Genomic DNA, 23,122 nt, shown 5'->3' on the forward strand with positions numbered 1-23,122 from the left:
CTACATGCAGAGACTTCCTAAAACTTCCTGAACGGTCTTAAAATTTCTGATAAATGCTTACCTGCCATACATAAGACTTCAATTTATACAGAAAAGGGGTGTCACAATGAGTGAAAATATAAATTTCCCTGAACTTTCTTCAAAGAAAAACAAACTGCACACATTTGAAAACTAAAAAAAATCCAAATGCTTATAAATGCTTTTCTCCAGGTGTGAACTGAACCGCACAACCCATACACTGATAGAAAAAAAATCGGATTATTTTTAATGATTTATGTATAAAAGAAAAATAAATTTTATGGTACAATTTGAGAGACTACTTCATACAAAATTTTACTCACAATGTATGTAATTTTTTGCAACACAAAATCTCTAGTCTTATGTACAAATTCATTAAAGGCAGACGCCTTCACTTGAAGCAAAACAGGGTCCCTTTAGGATGGTGGCTGCCATCCAAGTCAGTGGAAAAGAGACTATGAGCATGTGAGGGCTGGGGACTGACACACCTGCCCGCCGGCAGTGCTGCATTAGTGGAGCCTCGCCAAACTGAATTTTACGGTAAACTACGGAAGGGAGAAGAAGACCAATGTTTCATGACGGCAGATCTTAATAAACTGACCTTGAACTTACTCAGCTTCGAAAGTCATAGAACTACCTTTGTAACAGATTTATTTTGGAAATTACACTAAGAAAAACTTAACCGTGCCATTTGTGCTAGTCTTTTAAAGAAACAAAACTTTCTCAGGCAAATTCTAACACTTAAAATGGCCCTCCTTGGGTTACATAATAAATACAGTATCTAGAAATAAAAGTATCAGGACCCAGACCTTAAGACCCGTAAGTATGTCTCCAAACAGTGAAATCCTTTATACACAAATTGAAGACTTTAGTAAGTATTTACAATATTATATGCAGTGAAAAACTAAATAAAAACCATGTTTAAAAAAAACTTTCGCTTTAAAAAAACAATTTCCAAAAAAACGCTAACATTAAAAAATTCTGCAAATCCACGTATCCTTTTAAGTCTTCCTTTTGCAGTTTTCCCTAAGCTACCTGTCTCTCAGGTGCACAGGTGCTTACACCTGTGCAAAGGAAAAGGCATGATGACGATGCCTTGGAGAGCAAGCCCCTCTTCTGGAGAGAACGAGGCAAGTGACACAAGCGTGCACGTGGCGAAAACCCAGGGGCAAAATGTTAAAGAAAGTGAGGAAAGGGCCTGTGACAATCTCATGTCCAGATGAGGTCCATGAAGGCCATACTCAAACCTCCTTTTTAAATGTATGAACTTTAAGGGCTGGAAATATAAGCAAAAGATAAAAGGGACCAGTAAGAAAATTACATAACGTGTATGCAATTACAAAGAGGTTAAAAATTAAAGTTCACGCGTACCTTATAAAGATATGGGCCGAAATTAACCCTTTTCAAGTGGAAATGAGCTAAAAATATAATTCATTCATCTTCAGGCTTCATTGTATTTATGAAGCTCCTATCAAAATGTACAGCCATCTCACTCAGCGCTTGACTCACAGAGGTCCTGACACTAGACTCAGAGTCTGAAATCGCGGACGCCTGCATCCCTGGCTGCGCCGGCACCACCCACCTGCTGGCGGATCTGGCTCAGAACTGAACAGCCTACGGGGGAGATACACAGAACAGGCTTGTAAAGACACTCTTCACACAGGCATTTGCAAGAGTTATTTATAACTAGCAGGTATTCTAGCGGAGGAAGGTAGGAACACATGGTCTTCACACACTGAATATGCCTCACGCTTGTAAAGCTCTGAAAATTAGTTGGATAACACTGTAAACTGTTCACTGTCTTCAAACGGAAACTTAAGGAGTAACGACGTGCAAACAGGATGGCCTTTAGTCTCCGAAACGTCTGCGCTTTCACCTTCTGGAACTCAGATGGATACTGTGCACCATTTTCTGAATTTTCTCTTCATTCCTCAGAATACTGGCCTTCACGGCGCAGATCCTGTCCTGCTGGTCTCTGACCAGCTGCTCCAGCTCCGCCAGCTCCGCCTCCAAGGGCTCCAGGGCACAGTCTGTGATGCTGACGGAAAGCAAAGCCAGGGGCTCATAAGTATCTTTCACATTTTACATTTGCTTCTTAATTAAAACAGTGGAAAACAACAAAAGGGGAATTAGTCATTGCATCCAAAGAAAAAGGGTAAAAACATAAACGTACTCTTTTAGAGTGAAAAATTAAAATACTTTCAAATTACAGTCACAAAGCTTTGGGGATTTTGATAAGATACATGAAAAATATGGTATCCAAACTGCAAAGTTTGCTGTCTGTTTTAATGTCTAAATCTCGTTTTTGAACACTGACTGCAGATCTTCTCTAACTGCTACAAAGAAATGCACGTTATGCTATGAACGAAAAAGAAAAAGAAACGTGTTTCCTTCGGGGGAGGAGGTAAGAAAGAGAGGGTCGAGGGGCCGTGGGCTCTCGGGAGCCCTCCCCCTGGGCTGCGGGCACACGTGGGCCCCGGGCCCCGCCCCGGCTCTCCCCCGCCCCGGCTCCCGCCCCCCCCCCCGGCCCCCACCTCTGCTCCTTCCGCAGGGCCTCAGCATGCTGCCGGTTCTCACTGTGCCACAGCTGCAACTCGTTCTGCATGGCGTCGACATCCTCCTGGATGTAGTCCATGATCTTGCCCAGGGGAAGTGCGCTCCTGCACAGGGTCTGGATGGACACACGGAGCTTCTCTATCTCCTTGGAGACTATGTCCTTCTCCTTCTTCCACGCCGACTCAAAGACGAGCAGTTTCTCCTACGGTCAGTGGGAAGAGAATGAAGAGAGAGCAACAGCCTCACTCCTAAGGCAGGACAGGGACTAATAAGGGCGGAAGGGGCGTGGGCGTGGGGACGGTGCCGGTTCGGGACCCACCGGGCTATGGGACACTGCTTCACGCCTGTGACCGCGAGACTAGGTCAGCAGTGGCCCGGGGTGCCAGGCCCTGTGTGAGCACGTCAGCAGCGCCCCGTAAGGCCCTGTCCCTGGAAGGCTGCCCGAGGGGCACATTTCTGTGGGGTAAGATTTTCATTTCCCAACTGGCCAGAAACTTACTGCCGCTCTTGTTACAAAAGCTCAGGCCGGGCCACTGATGATCTTCCCAAACCGTCTGGCGGGAAGGGGACCTGGCCCTGCATCTCACTCCTTCTGCACCACCCTCCCAGCTCGAACGACTCTGCAACCTGGCCTGCCAGGCCAGCGGAGGGCAGCTGCCAGCTGAGGAGAGGAGGGCCGCGAGGTGGAGAGAGGGAGGTGCGGTGTGCGGACGGAGGGTGCGGCCCTCGGCAGCACGGGGGCAGCAGGTGAGGTCGAGGAGGGCTGGCCTGGGCTGGCCGGTGCAGAGGCGACGGGGCCTGGGGCCCCGGCGGGCATCGAGGGTGCAGGGCTGGCGGGGGAGGGGCTAATGCACAGCAGGCGAAGGAGGTGACGATGGAGGCGACCAGGGAGCTCCATGCAGTTTTGGCCAGGAGTTCTTGGGCTCTTGGACAAGAAATATTTAATTCCCTTCATATGAGGTTTTACCACAGACGTCTCTGAACTGCAAAAACTGATGTAAGAATCAACAAGCAGTTTGGGTCGGGAAACCTTTCCTGGGGAAATGAACAAGGTTTAGCAAGTCCCCCCTGGGTACCCCCACTCCACACAGGCTGACTAAAGGTCCCTGCTTTACCCACTGACACTGAGTCAGATGCATTAGGTTATAATTAATCAACGTCTTGTTTTATCTTTAAACTTCTTGTATTAAGTTAGAGAACCACTTGTGTCACTTCTAATTCCGGTTTCAGACCGTAGGCCCCAGGAGGGCAGGAACCCTGCATCTGGTCCATATAAGTGCTCCTTAAATATTTGCCAAATGAATAGATGAAGTGAATAAGTAATTTCTGAGTCAAGATCCTAGCCTCACTACGTCCTGGCCTTTGGCAAACACACGCAAAGCCTTAACATAATGCCTGGCACACAGACAGTGTTAAGTACACAGGACTACAAATAAAAGGCCAAGCTCATAGAACTAATAAGTGAGCTCTGCAAGGCTGCGGGATACAAGATAAACATACGAAAATCAACTGTGTTTCTATTTACTGGCAGTGAACACACGGATACCAAAATTAAAAATACAATGCCATTTATAATTGCTCAAAAAAAAGGAATACTAGGTGTAAATCTAACCAAATATGTACAGAACTTGTATACTGAAAACTACACAATGTGGATGAAATAAATCAAAGGAGATCTAAAAAGAGAGAGAGCCATACCCTGTTCATCAACTGCAGGATTCAACATAGTAGATAGAGATGGCAATTCTCCCCAAGCTGATATGCAGGTTTAATACAGTTCTTACCAAAATCCCAAATTCTCTGTAGACATGGACAGGATTATCCTAAAACTTATATAGAAAGGCAAAGGAACTAGCATAGCTAAAACATTTTGAAAAAGAAGAAATAAGAGGGAAGAACCAGGCTACCCAATTTCAGGACTTCCCAGATAGCTACAGTAATCAAGACAGGGTGGTACTGGCAGGATGGACACACAGACCAATGGAACAGAACAGAGAACCCAGAAGCAGATCCTCACAAATCTGCCCAGCTGATTTCTGACGAGGGCGCACAGCAATCCAGCGGGGGAAACAGCCAGTCAACAGAAGGCACCGGAGCAACTGGACAGCCACAGGGAAAAGTGAACCTTGACCTAAGTCTCACATCTTGTACAAAAATTAACTCAAAATGGATCACAGACTTAAATGTAAAACAGAAAACTATAAAACTTCTACAAAAAAAGCTAGAAGAAAATCCTTGGGATTTAGGGCCAGGCAAAGAGTTCTGACTTGACACCGAAAGCACCATCAATTAAAGGAAAAACTGATAAACTGGACTTCATCAGAATTAAAAACTGTCGCTGGGCAAGAAACCCTGTTGAGAGCATGCAAGAAAGCCTAGAGAGTGAGAGGACATATGTTCAAACCACAGACCTGGTGAAGGACTAGTACCTAGAATGTAAAAACTCTCAAAAGTCAACAGCAAAAAAAGCAAACAATCAAATTAGAAAACGGACAAAAGAACAGACATTTCACCAAAGATGATATACAGAAGGCCAACGAGCACGTGAAAAGATGTTCAAAATCATTACCTATTAAGGAAATGGAAATTAGAACCACCATGAGATAACACTCCACACCTATCAGAACGTTTAAAACAAAAAACAGCGACCACGCCAAATGCTGGGAAGGGTGCAGAGAAACTGGATGCCCCATTCACGGCTGGTGGGAATGTAAAGTGGTGCAGCTGCTCTGGGAAACCAGTTGGCAGTTTCTTTAAAAGCTAAACGTGCAGCTACCATACGAGCCAGCAATTGTACTCCGGGGCACTGACCCCAGAGAAGGGAAGACATGTTCACACAGAAACCTGTATAGGTATGTTTACAGAAGCTGTATCCAAGGAGCCAAAAACTGGACACAACCCAGATGCCCTTCAAGGAGTGAGTAGTTAAATAAACTATGCTACATGTGTATCGTGGAATACTACTTGGCAATAAAAAAGGAACGAACTGTTGATTCGCACAACAACCTGGACGGACCTTGAGAGAGTTATGCTGAGTGAAAAAAGCCAGTCTCAAAACTTACATGCTGCGGGCTTCCCTAGTGGCGCATTGGTTAAGAATCTGTCTGCCAATGCAGGGGACACGGGTTCGAGCCCTGGTCCGGGAAGATCCAATATGCTGCAGAGCAACTAAGCCCACGCGTCATAATTACTGAGCCTGCGCTCTAGAGCCTGTGAGCCACAATTACTGAGCCCATGTGCTGCAACTACTGAAGCCCGCACGCCTAGAGCCCATGCTCTGCAACAAGAGAAGCCACCACAATGAGTAGCCTGCGCACCGCAACGAAGAGTAGCCCCCGCTCGCCACAACTAGAGAAAGCCCGCGCGCAGCAACGAACACCCAACACAGCCAAAAATAAATACAAATTTTAAAATTAAAAAAAAAACAACTTACATGCTGCATGATTCCATTTATATAACATTCTTAAAATGATAAAACTACAAAAACGGAGAACAGATTAGTGGTTGCCAGGGGTTCAGGACGGGGGGGGTGGAAGGTAGAGAATGGACTGTGGTTATACAAGGGCAACAAGAGGGATCCTTGTGATGCTGGAGATGTTGTATCTTGACTGTATCAAGGTCAGCATCCTGGGTGTCATACTGCACTCAGTTCCGTAAGATGTTATCAGTGGGAAAAACTGAGCAAAGTGTCCCTGGGATCTCTCTATTATTTCTTACAACTGCATTTGAATCTACAGTTATCGCAAAATAAGTTTAATTAAGGAAAAAAGGTAGTAGCTATAAAAATGCTTTTAAATTACAATGCTAAATGACTAAAATGAATCAATACAATGACAAACGACTTCCCAGGAAAAACTGTGTTGTCTTTATTATATTGACTACTTACTTAGTTGAGACATTTAAAATTCTATTTAAACCGACTCATAATGATTATTAAGTAATTCCTATGTATTTGGCATCACGTTGTCTCTAACACAAAACTGTTTAGGGCACAGAACTTAGGATGGAGACTAACAGGCACAACGTCTTGCCAAACTGGCAAGTCCCAACGTGGATGAAGACAATAAGGGGTCATCTGTCAAAATCCTTCATGTTTCTGTGGCACAGAACCAAGCAGGATTGGGAACAGTAATCTTTTTTTTTTTTTTTGGGGTACGCGGGCTTCTCACTGTTGCGGCCTCTCCCGTTGCGGAGCACAGGCTCCGGACGCGCAGGCTCAGCGGCCATGGCTCACGGGCCCAGCCGCTCCGCGGCATGTGGGATCTTCCCGGACCGGGGCACGAACCCGCGTCCCCCGCATCGGCAGGCGGACTCTCAGCCACTGCGCCACCAGGGAAGCCCGGGAACGCTAATCTTAAAGGTCATAATTCTAAGAGCCTCAGAATGTTAAACAAGACACATGTGGGCTTGGACTATGATGGTCGGGAGAGGCTTTGATTATTGCTGCAAAATATCAAAATTCTGGCATTTTTCAAACTTTCACTTAAAGTGGCAGGTGGGGTGGATAAGTCGAGCACTGATCATGTGCTTTGAAAGCACACTCCACTGACGACAGCCTCTGATTTACGCAGAGCTTCTACTGCTATATCAGCAACTTTCCAGACAAATACAACCATTATAAATCCTTGTTTTATAGACTTTTAATATGTACGGTAGAATTGGAGAATCCACCACCATACTCACCATACAGGAATTAGTCACATGAAATATACTTAATTTTTGAAAACAGAAGAGCAAAAAGTAACAAAACTGTATCATGACCCAGAATAGCACCTAAAACCGTCTAGAACACAAGAGGGCCTGTGGATGAGGCACAAGCGGTCTGGAGCGTGTGCTCTGCAGGGCCCCAGCCGGTCCCGGCCCGCCTCACCGCCTCCCATCTTTACGGCCCTGGGAGCTTGACGTGACCTCTCTGTACCTCGGTTTCCTCACCATAAAACAGAAGTAATAATAGTTACCCTGCAGGTCAGATTAAGTGGGGTAATATAAAATAAGCAGCTCAGTGCCTCGCACAGAGTAAGCCCTCAGTAAACGGTAACCATTACAAATTGATCCACCATGAGGGACGAAGCCGCAAGGCCTGCAGGGGGAGCAGGCGAGTCCCTGCTTCAGTGTGGGTGCCGCCGCTCCAGGCAAGGCGACAGGCTGACAGGTACGCTGCTGTACTGTCAACACCAACCGACAAGCTGTGTGCCCAGCTGCAGGCGGACAAGTTCTTTCACCAAAAAATCATTTGCCTTCCTTCCTGACACATCCCCTTCCCCATCGCCACTTCATAAATAACCCAAACCATGAAATTAGCCCTAAAAAATCTTTACCGAAAGACTGCAGTGCTGAGCTCGGAGATCTCCAGCTCCTGCGTGTGGCTTGCCACGGGATCAGCTGCTACAGGTGACACAGAGGGGCGGCAGCTGTGTGTCGCGGGCACACACACCCGCCCGCCCTCCCGCCTGGCCGGCCCTCCGCCTGCCGCAGGCTGCATGCAGACTGTTTGCTCAGCTGGTAGCGTCTGGCCGGCCACTTCGCACGCGCGCTTCAGAAAAAGTGACTTTCCAAGAGTTTTCAGGTGAAGAGTTACTCCTGGGACTTAATATTATTTGCGTTTACCACACACACACTTGTCCCCAGAACTGTGGGCATTTGTGTTTATAGTGCTTTTTAAATTTATAATGATTTATTATTATAAGTCATACACATAAAAACTGCTGACCTCCGAGATTTGTTTCTTTAAATTTCAATTACAATGCTTCAGGGCAAAAAAAGTACTATTGTTAAAATAATGCTTGAAAGCCTGACCCTTAGATTCTGCTAGAAGTCTCTCAGAAGCCGGATCTGTGGTGCGACACTGCCCTCCACTCTGCCGCTGATCTGCGGGGTCACGGACACTCCCGAGCAGAGCTCTACCCTACATGAAGCCAACCCGATAAACAAAGGCCTGATTAATTGAACGGGGGGGGGGTAATAAATCAAAGAGTGTGAGTATTTGCTTTAAGTAACATACTCTCCCACGACTTCAGGAAGCGATTTATATACAACCTGTCAAAAGTTCATTTTCCGAGGAATGCCTGCATCCAAGTTACATGAGAGAAGCAGAGACCCACGGAATAATGATTCCAAGCGTCCTGCTCATCCAGAAATATTCCATCACCAAACTTCTCTGTAAACCACACATTCATTTCTAGTGTGGGTCAAACTGGTATCTTGAACGCACAGTAAAACAGTCTGGAATCAAACCCTTTAACCTTTACACACACACACAGAAAAGCACCTAAGACATAAATAAACGGTTTAACAAAATGATAAAGGGACACCTGCAGCCATCATCTGGGTGAGGAAAGCAAACCCTGCCAGGGTCCCCAAAGCCCAAGGTCACTGTCAGTCTGCCGTCCCTGGTGTTCAAGTCCCAGGTCTGCATGACGGGCTCTGCTGTTTGCTGACCCGTGTGCCTGTCCTATGTGCACGGGACAAATGGAGTCACACATGTATCTGCATGTGTTGGACTCTGTTGCTCAACGCTGTACCTGAGAATCAACCATGTAATTACGAGCACACGCGTTCTGTTCATCTGCATTGCTGAATGGTTATGTCATCATATGAATACACCATGATTTATCCAACCACCCCACTGCTGGTGGACACTTGGGTGATTCTTGGTCTGGGGCCATGACAAACAAGGCCACTCGGAACAACCTTATACATTTGTCCTAATACACACAGGCACACGGGCACAGGATTCTCCACGGCATGCAACAGGAAATGGCACTGCTGGGTCAACGGGTACGTATGTCACACAGTTTTCCAAAGTGCTTGTACCAATTTACATCAAATATTTTTCACAAGCCAGTATTTTACTTCTGTGCATATACAAGAACATCGACTCCGACGGCATTTCCACAATCTGACAGCTGCAGGTGTAACTACTGAACACTGGCAGCAGAGAGAAAACCGCCGGTCCAAGTCAGGGACACGCTGTTAAAAAAAACCTCCCAGCTGGTAAAATCTGCTCGCTGCAGCCACTACGGATAAGAAATAAACACGAGCAGGAAGCTTTTAGAACGTATGTATGAGAAGCTATATAGTGTGAGGTTCACTGATGTCCCACCTGTGCGACTGTCCACATAATCTTGGGCAAGATAACTCTTGTGCCTCAGTTTCCTAACCTAGAAAATGGGGATGACACCTATCTCATAAATTACTGGGAGGATTAAATGAAGTGATGTATGCAACTCCTTAGGGATAGTAAGTGCTCTATCAATGTCAGCTGTTGTTATATTGTCTACGACTGAGACTATCCGATGGGTAAGCTTCTACAGGAGAAGAAATGCATATAAGGAACCACCTAGAACCTGGTGCAGAGAGAAATCAAAAGATCATTAACTGTTAGCTACTTCTACAAACATTAACGTCCTTGGAAAGGAACGAGGAACCCTCTCGGAAGGCCGGTGTGTAAGATAAGAGTACAGAGGCTTGGCGTGGGGTCACTGCGGCTGAAGCCAAGGGTTACTGCACGGAACAGAGAAGACGTACCTTCAGCCTGGCCTTTCAGACTGACGTGAAAATGGAAAGGATTTAAAAAATCATCTTGTCACGTGGAGGACTGACCATAAACCCTAACAAAGCAGGCAACAGGGAAATGCAGAGCTCAGATCCCCAGCCACAGTGATCCCTTCTCTACTTAAAGTAATGAAAGCAAGTTAGGAATGTGACATTACTGGCCTAAACCTGGTCCTTTCACACATTTTTATGGAAGGCTATTCTCATATATTTATGCTTTCAGAAAAATTTCAGAATATTCCCTGCCAAATTCCCAAACATCCATTGAATATTTACTGGAATTGCATTAAACTTACAAGTTGACTTGAGAGAAGTGACATCTCTATAATATTGAGTTTCCACCCAGAAACACAATGTCTCTCTCGACTTTTTCCAGACCTTTTATATTTCTTGGTAAAATTCTGTGGCTTCTCAATACAGTTACTATAAATTCTTATTAAATGCACACATGCCTTGGAAACTTACATTTTTGTTTCCAGTTCTGGATGGGGGACTTGATATACATTGTTTCCAACTGGTTATTGCTGACATATAGGAAAAGTACTGACTTCTGTGTATTTATTTTGTCACTGGCCACCTTATAAATTTTTTAAATAGTTTTAACTTTTAGGGGGTTGATTGACTCGGTAGACTGCTGTCATCTTCAAATGATGGTGACCCTGTCTCCTTTCCAGAATTCAACCTCATTTCTTTTTGTACCAGTTAGACCCTCCAGAATATCTCAGCCAGGTTTCACTTCACATCCTTGTTCCTGAATTCCACGGAAACACCTGCAGCCCCTCCCTGCTGTGTAGGTTGCTGACTGCTTGTTGCAGGAACTCTCCCTCCTGTGGCCAGAGGAACCTTCCTACCCCTCGTTCACTGCAAGCTTGTAGCAATAATGGATGTTGAATTTTATATGTGCCATTTATTCTTGAGAGACAACCCACTCACTAGTGATTTTATTTGGTTCAAGAATAATTTCTTGGTTAAATGTACCGTAAGTAAGCTAAGTTCAAAGGATGCTACAACGGCTGACTTGAATTTTTTTTGACTGAAACAACTGACTCTTTCCTGGATGTGGCAGCCCAAAAGAAGAAGAAACACTGACTATTAAAGAAAATGGACAAAAATATATTTATCCACTAGGGAATAGGGTTTCCATTCCTAGAGTGTATTCTAATTCACTATTAATCATATAATCAAATATATGCTTTAGAAAAAAATAAGATTAGGAATTCGTAACCATGAACCTTTATTTTTGTATTTCTTTATCTTTGTTTAAATCTCTAAAATTCATTCTAGCTAGAGATTTTTAGGATTCTGCAATTCTTTTAAGCTACAGCAAGTAGATTCTGCCCAAATAACAGAACTGAAACCGAACTAGGGAACAACTATAAAACAGAACAAAATGTCAGAGGCAACCATGCTCAGGAGATGAAGAAAGGCAGTGGACGGCTCAGAGCTGGACAGGAGGACGCTCGGGCAGCCAGCCCACTCTTGCTCCGCTCTCCACGTGGGGACAGTCTCCCAACCGCGGCACAGAGTAGGGGGCCACCAAGCTTTGGAGACTCCACCACAAGGCAGCGGCTGTGCTGACTCTGCAGGCAGGGAGCCCTTGGAGAGGTCCAGCACACCACCAGAGCAAAACAAGCCAGTGTGGATGCACTGGAGAAGGAAAGAGAAACAGCCTGACTTCACCCACGGTATCACTCCTCCCCGAGGTGGAGCAGCTTAGGGCCAAGAGAGACCACCATGGCTGACTTCCCCCGAGGGGGACAGTGAGAGCGCCGGGGTGGGCACTCCGCTTCCCCAGCTGTGCGGGAAGCTGCCAAGGAGGCTCCTTTCTCTCTCGCCCCATCCAGAGCCGTGGGCTGCATGCCTGGGGGCTCGGAGTGGCGGGGAGAGTGGCAGGTAGCTAAACTGATGCAGACCCTACTGCCCCCACTGCACACTCCACCAACAAGTCCGCCTATACGAGCCGCTGGGGACGCCTCACCTACGGAGCCCCAGCTGGCCCATGGGTGGCCCCCAGCGCTCAGCGTGCCTCACCCACACGCACTCCCACCCTGCGGCCACTCCTGTGTGTGATCCCCACGTGGTGAGAGCAAGCTCTGACGGACGGCTACTGAGCACGTGCAGAGAGCCAGCCTGAGTCTGTGGAGGGAGAGACCACAACCTTCAGCTTGAGCTCCACTCCTGGGAAAAGAAACAGAGGCTGTCATCACCCAGCCGGGAGCTACGGGGCAGAGAGAAGGCACAGAAGCTGAGGAATTCTGCTGGAGGAGGGAGCAAGAAACGGCAAGAAACATGGGGCGAGCGTACGCATAGGAGATGAGAAAGCCTCAGAATCCCTAGCAGGGCTGGTGGAAATAGTTATCACCCAACGTCAGTCAGTAAAGACTGGAGGAGATGGCTGCCACTTCAAACGTGAAGACAGCAACATAAGACTCAAGCAACAAGGGGCTTCCTGGTGGCGCAGTGGTTGAGAATCCACCTGCCAATGCAGGGGACGTGGGTTCAAGCTCTGGTCTGGAAAGATCCCACATGCTGCAGAGCAGCTAAGCCCATGCGCCGCAACTACTGAGCCTGCGATCTGGAGCCCGCAAGCCACAACTACTGAGCCCACATGCCACAGCTACTGAAGCCCACACGCCTAGAGCCCGAGCTCCACAACAAGAGAAGCCTCCGCAATGAGAAGCTGGCGCACCACAACAGAAGAGCAGCCCCCGCTCGCCACAGCTAGAGAAAGCCTGTGTGCAGCAACAAAGACCCAACACACCAAAAATAAGTAAATAAGATAAATAAATTTAAAAAAAAAGACTCAAGGAACATGAAAAATCAAGAAAACATGACACCACCAATACTCTTCCAGTAACCAATACCAAACACATGGAGAGCTCCAATTTACCTGATAAAGAACCCAAAATAGCTATTTTAAGGAAGTTCGATGAGCTGCAAGGAAACACAGACAGTTCAACAAATCAGGAAAATAACATAGGAAAAAAATGATGTTTAACAAAGAGATAGAAACAGAAGTTCTGGAGCTGAATAACACAACCAATGAAATGAAAAATGTGATGAGAGCATCAACAACAGAACGGTTCAAGCGGAAGAAGAATCTGTGACGTAGAAGACAAGACCTTCAAAATGACCCTGTCTGGGGGGAAAAGCATGAATGAAAAAGAGTGAAGAAAGCCTACATGATCAATGGGCACCATGAAGAGAAGCAATCTACAAACTACTGGAGTCCCAGAAGAAAAGAAGGAGAAAGGGGCAGAAAGCTTATTGAAAGAAATAACGGCTGAGAATTTCCCAGACCTGGAAGAAGATTTGGACATCCAAGTTCACGAAGCTCACAGTTCATCAAACAAACTTCACCTAAGGAGATCCTCTCCAAGACACACAATAATGAAACTGTCAAAAATCAAAGACAAGAAGAGACTCTTAAAGCAGCAAGAGAAAAGCAGCTTGCAACTTCCAGCTATCCCCATAAAGCAATCTGCAGATCTGCCAGCAGAAACCCTATAGGCCAGGAAAGAGGGGGACAAAATATTCAGAGAGATGAAGGAAAAAACTGCCAGCCAAGAATACTCTATCCAGCAAAGCTGTCCTTCAGAAATGAAGGAGAGATAAGACTTTCTTAGATAAACAAAAGCTGAGGGAGTTCATCACCACTAGATCTGCCTTATAAGAAATGCTGAAAGGAGTTCTTCAGGCTGAAACTAAAGGACACTAATAAGTAACATGAAAACATGAAAATATACAATACACTGGTGAAGATAAGTATATGTCAAATTCAAAATACTCTAATACTGGCCTCTTGCCTTCGAAGATGGCCCACACTCTGCCTACGGAGTGTGTATCTCCCTGAATAAACCTGCTTTTGCTTTAAAAATAAATAGATAAATAGGTGCATGTATAAATGCAATTAGTTTTCTTGAAATGTAGTATTAACCAAATTTAAAACATTTCATCTGAAACAAAATGCTGATCTTGAAGGAAGCAATCTCAAGATGGGACCTCATAGTTCTTATGTCATGACATATAGTTACTCTTAGATTTATGGCTGTTAAATAAGAAGCCATAAAGTCTCAAAAATAGCATATTTGTTAACTGTAGACAATCCCGTGTAAATCGTGCCTTCTAAAGTGTCACAGACAGAGAAGAAATGTCACAAAGCCTTATCCATGTTTAGCGTTTCTGCTAAAGCCAAACGAAACAACAACAACAACAAAACTCTAGTACTGTAATGTGATGGAGGTATTAACCACTTAACTCTAGTATAAAGGTTCGAGGAAAAAAGTATTAAAAATAACTAAAGCTACAATAATTTGTTAATAAATACACAATATAAAAAGAGGTAGATCACAATATCAAAAACATAAGGGGGAGTAAAAGGGTAGAGTTTTTGTATGCAATTGAAGTTAAGCTGTTATCAGTGTAAAACAGACTGTTATATCTGTAAGATGTTTTATGTAAGCCTCAGAAAAAAACAAAGCAAAAAAAAAGCAGAGCAAAAACCTACAGTAGATACACAAAAGATAAAGAGAAGAGACTCAAGGCACACCACTATGGAAAATCATGAATTCACAAAGGCAGGCAGGAAGAGAAGAAGAAAGGAACATGGGAATCAGAAAACAGCCAGAAAACAACAGGATGGCATTAGTAAGTCCTTACTTATTGTAATTACTCTACATGTAAATGGATTAAATTCTCCAAGCAAAAAGCACAGAGCGGACCCAGCAATTCCACTTCTGGGAACATATCTGAAGAAAATGAAAGCACCATGTCAAAGAGCCATCTGCAGCCCCACGTTTATTGTAGCTCTATTCACAATAGCAAAGACGTGGAAACAACCTAAGTGTCCATCAACAGATGAATGGATAAAGAAGTTGTGGGATGGATGGATAGATAGTTATACACAGTGGAATATTATTCACCCACACAAAGGGAAGAAATCCTACCATTTGCAACAACACAGGTAGACCCTGGGGCATTATGCTAAGGGAAATACATCAGGCAGAGAAAGACAAATACAGTATGATGGGGGTAAGGAGAGAAGGAACTGGAGGAAGGTGGTCAAAAGGTACGAACTTCCAGTTATAAGACAAGTAAGTACTGGGAATGTGATGTACAACACGATGGTTATAGCTAACACTGCTGTACAGTATATATGAAAGTTGTTAGGAGAATAGATCCTAAGAGTTCTCATCACAATGAAAAAATTCCTTTTTTTTTTATCTATAAGAGATGATGGATGTTAGCTAACTTGTTATGGCAACCATTCCACGATATATTTAAGTCAAATCATTACGCTGTACACCTTAAAAGTACACAGTGCTATATGTCGATTATATTTCAATAAAACTGGGAGCAAGAAGGCATAGAGTGGCTGGAAGGATAAAAAAAAAAAAACAAGACTCAAGTACCTGTTGCCTGCAAGAGACTCACTTCATCTTTAAAGATACACATAGGCTAAAAGTGAAGGGATAGAAAAAGATATTTCACAAAATTAGAAACCAAAAGAGAGCAGGGGTATCTATCCTTGTATCAGACAAAATAGAGTTCAAGCCAAAAACTCTAAGAAGAGACAAAAAAGGTCATTATATATACTGATAAAGGGGTCAATTCATCAAGAGTTTAAAACAACTATAAATATATATGCATATATATGCATTATAAATATATATGCACCCAACATCAGCACACCTAGGTATACTAAGCAAATACTAATAGGAGAGAGGAAGATAAACTCTTGGGCTCAAGCTGCCCCATCTGACCTAGAAGTTCCATGGAAACAGAATTCTGAAAAAGTATCAAGCCTCCTACTGAGTCCCGTCATCAAGGCAAGAAAACCAGTGGCCATTCTGTAAAGAGGACGGATGGCTCTGGGAGTACCCTTAGACGACCAGACCGGAGGCGCCAGCCTCAACAGATGGAGAAAACTGGTATCAAGCACTCAGAGGAACTTAAATCTAAGAAGACATTCCCAGGAAGGACCCTTGCTTTCCATCCAAGGCAACTCCATGGCATCTCCATGGCTATAGCATTCACATTTAAGCATCAACTAATACATCTTCAGGGACATCAAAGTTATTAATATCCTTTTATGTCATTTTTATTACATCTCACATTCCTCTCATCTTTTTACAAGTCTATATTTGTTATTTAGATTTCTCAGGAGCTCAAGATTAAAAAGGTGTGTGCAGGCATTTTTTGTAAAATATTGTTAGGATGATCTCACCTTGGGGAAGGGGGGAGAGCCATGGGGTAAGTGAGTAAGCTTGGAGTGGCTAGGCTCATGCAAGCCAGGGCCAACAAGAAACAGTCCCTGCTCCTGAAACAGCAACCTGGGCAGACGCACCGGCGAGGAACAGGCCCCACTCCCTGCATGTCAGCAAGAGGAAGAAGCTATAACTGGAGCACACAGGCCACCAGGCAGGAGGTAGTGCATGTTCCCTATTGGTTAGGACGATGCTTTTAGATCTGCCTCAAGTCCATAGCTCCATGGCCCCCCCCACCCAAATGAGCCAGGTCCAAGAAGGCCACTGCTACCACTCAGGGATGGAGGGAGTGGACAGGCTCCTTCCTCCCCGAGCACTGACCCCAGGTCTTCTAAGGGTTTAATGGGATCAGCCCTTGTGCACAGGAACCAGAAGTGGAGGCTAAGCAACTCCTACCTCATCCCTCCAGGGGTCAGCGACCACCTGGCGCAGAAGCTTGAAGGCACCGTCTCATTCCTGGCTGTGCATCAGAATCACCTGGGGAAGTTTTTAAACATACGCACACCAGGATCCTGCCCGAAGACTGACCTATGGGTGTGGGGCAGACCCAGCACCAACATTTAACAAGACCCTTTGGACAGGGCTAATGCACAGACTATTTGAGCAGATGTACCTTAAGGAAATTTCAAAGGATACAGGGTTCTAAAGTTCACTTGCTCTGTACTTTATAATCACCTCCCATGATGTAGGCAGTGGAAGCAAATGAATCTAGGTTTAAAAATACACTTTAGAAGTGCTTTTCTCTTTTCACTATCATCTCTGGAAATGCCCATTAGGATCCTTAAATTATTTTGCTTTTCCTTTCCATCCCTTTACTAACTGAATTTGCTACTTTAAATGTCTTGCTAAAATATTTATCATTTTCTATTGAGCCTACTGCTCCAATCTGTGCTTATAATTCTGGCTCCAGTTTTTTGTTTGTTTGTTTGTTTTGTTTTGTTTTGTTTTGTTTTTGCGGTACGCGGGCCTCTCACTGTTGTGGCCTCTCCCGTTGCGGAGCACAGGCTCCGGATGCGCAGGCTCAGCGGCCATGGCTCACGGGCCCAGCCGCTCCGCGGCATGTGGGATCTTCCCAGACTGGGGCATGAACCCACGTCCCCTGCATCGGCAGGCGGACTTTCAACCACTGCACCACCAGGGAAGCCCTGGCTCCGGTTTTATTTTTTCATATTTAGACTTCTAAATTCTTACCATATTTAATGGCTCTAAAAATACCAGATAAAATAATCACACCCAAATTAAGCATTAACCCCCAAAGGCAGTTACTGGGCTATGACCCCAGTGAATTTCACGGCTGCTGGCATGGGAAATGGAGAAGAAATCAACACTCAAACCTGTAACTGGAAGTACCCGGATATCAGAGGTCTTCAGCAGAAAATACATTCCAGAATTCGTGATCAGCATAAGCAGTGTGCCCAAGGCTAGGAGGAGCAAAGGAAATGCAAATAAAGGACGCTGGGTCCCAGACACCCTGAGGGCGCTGAGGACAGTGGCAAGAGTGCTGCAGGTGCCCTGCAGACACAGATGGCACAATTAGCTCTTCTTAAACCGGGACTCATTATTCTTCGCTCCTCCAGCACTCAAGTCAGTCCAAAAACACATTCTACAATTCCAGGTGGCCACCGATGCCATGAAGAGAATAGTCGGGTCGGACTCTCGTGGGTGAGGGGCTGGAGGGAGGACTGGTGTAGCCGGCAGGCAGGGAAGGCCTCTGAAGAGGCGACATGTGAGCGGGGACTTGAGCGGGGGTTTCTGTGACAGGTCCTGATACTGGCCACCGGCCGAGAGGCCAGAAGCCGCTGGCCCACAGCACAACCCAGGGGAGGAGGCGGCTTGCCCCGCAGGAAAGCAATCAGGAAAGCAAGCCGCTAATTACACCCTGACAACAGCCCCGCCCCACCTCCTACAGACAGAAGGAGCACAGAGGGGACAAACCTCAGCTCTGGGATCCCGCCAAGCTCCCACAGGGCAGCTGCACCCAGTGTCCCTCCCAGGGCTTCCCGGTGGGGGGGGGGGGGCAAGCTGACCCACGTGTGTAGGAGAAGGACCCCTACCCAGGCCTCACTACCCGCGACCTATGTGCCCCGCAGGCAAGAGCATGGGAACCTGTGACTGTCAGCAGCTGGGGACCAGGAAACCCTGTGAGCTCCGAGCTACTTGTTCTCAAGCTGTTGTCAGATAAGAAGTGAGCTCCTGCTTCTGATCGCAGCCCTGGGGAGAGGAGCCCCCGAGGGGACCAACCTCTGTCTGAGAGGAAGGAAGGGCACCCAGCCTCAAGGCTCCATGAAACCTCTGTGAACCAGATCAGTCCTCTGACTTAAACTGTCTAGGGCACAGGAAAAAAAACAAATTTTATAAAACCAACATAATCTTGATCGTAACACCTAATGACAATACACAGACACATTCGAACAAACACCCCAGGTTAATTTCACTTGAATAAAGATACAAACTTCTATTTTAAAATAGTAGTAAATTGAATATAGTTCTGCAGTGGACAAATAATAGTCTATGACCAAGCAAAGATTATTTTAGGAATGAAAGAATTGCTCAACATTAGGAATTCTATTAATATGTGATAATCTCAACAGTTGCCAAAAAGATATTTGATAGCATTTAACATCATTTCTGATTTGATGCCTGGAACAGGATATGGCAGGTGATCAATAAACGGCTGGTGAGTGAATGAACACTGACTTGGTTTTTCTTTGGCTGCGCTATGCGCCGTGCGGGATCTTAGCTCCCTGAGCAGGGATGAACCCATGCCCCTTGCAGTGGAATCGCAAAGTCTTAACCACGGGACCACCAGGGAAGTCCCGAATACTGACTTCTGAAACAAAATAATTTATAATCATAAAACAAGTTTATATTAAGGTTTTTTTAAGGGTAAATGAAAACTAGTAACAAGTGTCCAACTTAAGAAATTAAAAAAACAAAACAAAACAGAAAAAACTCAAAGAGTAGAAGGAAGGAAATAAAGAAAACTTGAAATATCAGCAAAAAGTAAAATCAAAGATACAAAGTGAAGATCAGCAAAGCCACAATTCGGTGGTTTTAAGAGAGTGACAAATTTCTGTAAAAAGTGATTTTAAAAAAAGGAAAAAGCACAAATAAGTAATATTATTAATTAAAAAAAAAACCTAAACAACAAATAGAGCAGATGTTTAAGAGTTCTATCAAAAGCTTTTTTGCGGGCTTTCCTGGTGGCGCAGTGGTTGGGAGTCTGCCTGCCAATGCCGGGGGCACAGGTTTGAGCCCTGGTCCAGGAAGATCCCACATGCCGCAGAACAGCTGGGACCGTGCACCACAACTACTGAGCCTGCGCGCCACAACTACTGAGTCCGTGTGCCACAACTACAGCAGCCCGTGTGCGTAGAGCCCGTGCTCCACAACAAGAGAAGCCACCGCAATGAGCCCGCGCACCGCAACAAAGAGTAGCCCCCGCTCGCCCCAACCAGAGAAAAGCCCGTGCGAAGCAACGAAGACCCAACGCAGCTGAAAAATAAATAAATAAAACAATAAAATAAATTTTTTAAAAAATGCTTTTTTGCAATAAGCTTGATAGTTTATTTATTTATTTATTTATTTATTGCGGCACGCGGGCCTCTCACCGTTGTGGCCTCTCCCGCTGCGGAGCACAGGCTCCGGACATGCAGGCTCAGTGGCCATGGCTCACGGGCCCAGCCGCTCCGTGGCATGTGGGATCCTCCCGGACCGGGGCACGAACCCACGTCCCCTGCATCGGCAGGCGGACCCTCAACCACTGCGCCACCAGGGAAGCCCCAAGCTTGATAGTTTAAAAGAAATTAATAACCAGAACTGACTCAGGAAGAAATAGAAGCCTGAATACGCCCATAATTAATACAAAAATAAAAGCAGTAGTTTAAATTTTTCCCACAAAAGAAACACCACACTCGGATGGTTTCACAGGTGAGTCCCACCAAATTGTCAAGAAATATATCATTCCATCATCTACAATCTCTTCCAGAGAGAAGAAAAGGACGCTCCCCAATTCATTCTTAACCTGGGGACAAAAACAAGACGAAGACCACATGAGGAAGAAAATCAGGGGCCCATTTCACCCACGAATATAAGTGGAAAAATACTAATCAGCAACTAGAATCTAGCAGTGGATAAAAAAGATAGGAGATCACAGCAATGCTGGTTGTATACCAGGAACGTAAGAATAGTTAAATATGAGAAAAGCTATAAGTGACATTTATCAAATTAAAAGAAGACAACAGAATCATCTCAATCAATGCGGAAAGAACATTTAATAAAATCAACACCCATTCAAGATAAAAGCCCCATATTGGGAAAAATCGTACTTTCTCAACTTGTTTTTGCTACAACAATATCAGGAAGGGGTAGCTTCTAGAAGCATGTCCATTAAAAATCAGGAAGGAAACAAGATTGCTCACTCTCACGACTACTAGTTCATTACTACCCCAGCCAGAGCAATTAGACCCTAAAAAGAAAACCGTGAGGACAGGAAAGGAGGAGGTGAAGCCGCCTTGACTCGAGGTGGCACATGGGCTGGGGTCAGAAGGCCTGGGTGGGAGTCCCCGCTGCGTGCTGACCAGTCCCTTGGCCTCCTGGAGCACCACCTCCCCCGTCTGCATCTCAATATCATCTACCTTAGTATCCAGTGGCTATTACAGCACAGACCACAAAAGCATCAACAGACGCATTTTGAACGTAATCAGTTTATCGAGGAAACTGGTTATGAATCAACAGCACTCCTACCTACCAGCAACAAACAGGAAACAGTTTTTAAACATACAGCACTTACAATAACTGAACGAACTCTGGAGAACCCAGACAGAATCTAACAAGAGATGTGCACAACCTCTACAGAGAAGATCCTCAACATTCACGGAAAGACCCAAAAGAAGGCTAAGTAAATGCAGCATCTTGTGCGTGAACACGCCGACTGAACCCAAGAAGCTGGTTATAACGTTTACACGGCAGTGGAAAGGGCCAGTAAGAGCCAAACTCCCAGACGTGGGGCCTTATTATAAAGCTACAGGGACTGAAGCAGGGTGGACAGGGCAGGGCCAGCGAGACAGTGCAGCCCACAGCCCACAGCCTGGCCCACCGCCTGCTTTTCATACAGCCCATGAGCTGAGAATGGTGACCTTTCACTTTCTTAAACACTTGAAAAAATATTTAAAGAATAATACTCTGTGACACACACGAAAGTCCTATAAAATTCACATTTCAGTGTCCATAAATAAAAGTTGATTTATGGATACGTTCATGTGCGTGTTGTCTACGGCTGCTTTCACTACAATGGCCACATTGAGTACTGGGCCCAGACTGCACGGCCCTCTACAGAAAAAGTTTGCTAGCCTCTCGTGTAGAGAATCCAGGAAGAGCCTTCATATACAGCAGAGGCAGCATCGCAGATCAGTGTGGAAAGGAGGAAGAACTGGGGGGAAAAATTGTAGCTCTACCTCAAGGAATACAGGAAAATCAACTCCACATGGATCAAGGACTTAAATGTCATAAGAAAGCATTAGTTTTTTAAAGAGAAAAAATACCTTTCTGGCCTTAGAAGAGACAAGGATTTCTTAACGAAGACACAGAAAGCACTAATGACAAGGGACAAGACTGAAGAATTTGACTAGATTAAAATTAAGAACTGAGTAATCAAGAGACACTGAAGAAGGACAAGGAAAAGTGAGTAAATGACGCCGTTCATGCGACTTGACCTCCCTTGACTCTCTACCCCACTACCTGCTACTGTGTTATTTTTCTATAAAACTGATGTTTTGAAAGCTGTCTTAAGGACTTCACATTTAATTCTGTAGCCCATTCAAATTCTCTTTGCTTAACTGGTTTTAATGCTCAATTTTAATTCATTTTGTTCACACCAACGATGCCCACTACAAACATGTGAGCCACATACGTAACTTAACATTTTCTTCTAGTTTCGTTAAAAAAGGGAAAAGAAACAGGTGAAATTAACTTCAATGAATTTTTAATTAACATTGTCCAAAATCTTGTTTCAACATGCAGTCAATATAAAAATTACTAACGAGATGGTTTCTGTCTTCTTTCCTTCTACGTCTTCTATAAACCCGCTGCGTCTGTTAAGCTTACAGCACACTTTTCAGTTCAGACCAGCCGCTTCCGGGTGCCCAAATGCATCTGACCAGTGGCTCCCGCACTGGTCAGGCCTACCTTCCCCTTTCCAGAGGGGTGGGCTTGGGCTGCTTTTTTGACCTCTTAGTTATCTAGACAGACTATATTTTAGGCAATCATTTTTTCCAAGAAGAATCCAAGAGCAATTTTTTTTGAGCCCTCGCATTACCTGGGTATGTCTTTCATTATTTCTGCATACGAGACGCCAACCTGACTAAATAATAAGAATCTTGGGTCAATCTGTTTCTCTCCAAATGCTATAACCACTATTATTATTCCATTTTCTTCGGGCATTTAGGGATGCTGAGAAGTGTAAAAGCAAATCTGACTTTGGTTCCTTTGAAAAGAACCTATTGGGGCTTCCCTGGTGGCGCAGTGGTTGAGAGTCCGCCTGCTGATGCAGGGGACACGGGTTCGTGCCCCGGTCTGGGAAGATCCCACGTGCCGCAGAGCGGCTGGGCCCGTGAGCCATGGCCGCTGAGCCTGCGCGTCCGGAGCCTGTGCTCTGCAACACAGAGGGAGAGTGTTGGGAGAGGCCACAGCAGTGAGAGGCTCGCGTACCGCAAAAAAAAAAAAAAAAA

The 23,122-nt window shown here is 45.1% G+C and overlaps 1 protein-coding gene across 5 annotated transcripts in view; it reads right to left on the bottom strand.

Moving 5' to 3' along the window:
• Positions 1 to 245: 245 nt before the first annotated feature.
• Positions 246 to 23,122, bottom strand: part of TRAF3IP1 (TRAF3 interacting protein 1) — a 66,013-nt gene continuing 43,136 nt past the window's right edge. For all 5 annotated transcript variants that reach the window (XM_060151680.1, XM_060151679.1, XM_060151678.1 and 2 more), the window contains 2 exons: positions 2,553 to 2,776; positions 246 to 2,056 (listed from right to left, as the gene is read on the bottom strand). In XM_060151680.1, coding sequence (XP_060007663.1) covers positions 1,891 to 2,056; positions 2,553 to 2,776 — 390 coding nt within the window. In that variant the 3' untranslated portion in view covers positions 246 to 1,890. The remainder of the gene's footprint in view (positions 2,057 to 2,552; positions 2,777 to 23,122) is intronic.

The sequence above is a fragment of the Lagenorhynchus albirostris genome, chromosome 6, assembly GCF_949774975.1.
Source record: "Lagenorhynchus albirostris chromosome 6, mLagAlb1.1, whole genome shotgun sequence".
In the NCBI taxonomy this organism is placed as follows: Eukaryota; Metazoa; Chordata; class Mammalia; order Artiodactyla; family Delphinidae; genus Lagenorhynchus; species Lagenorhynchus albirostris.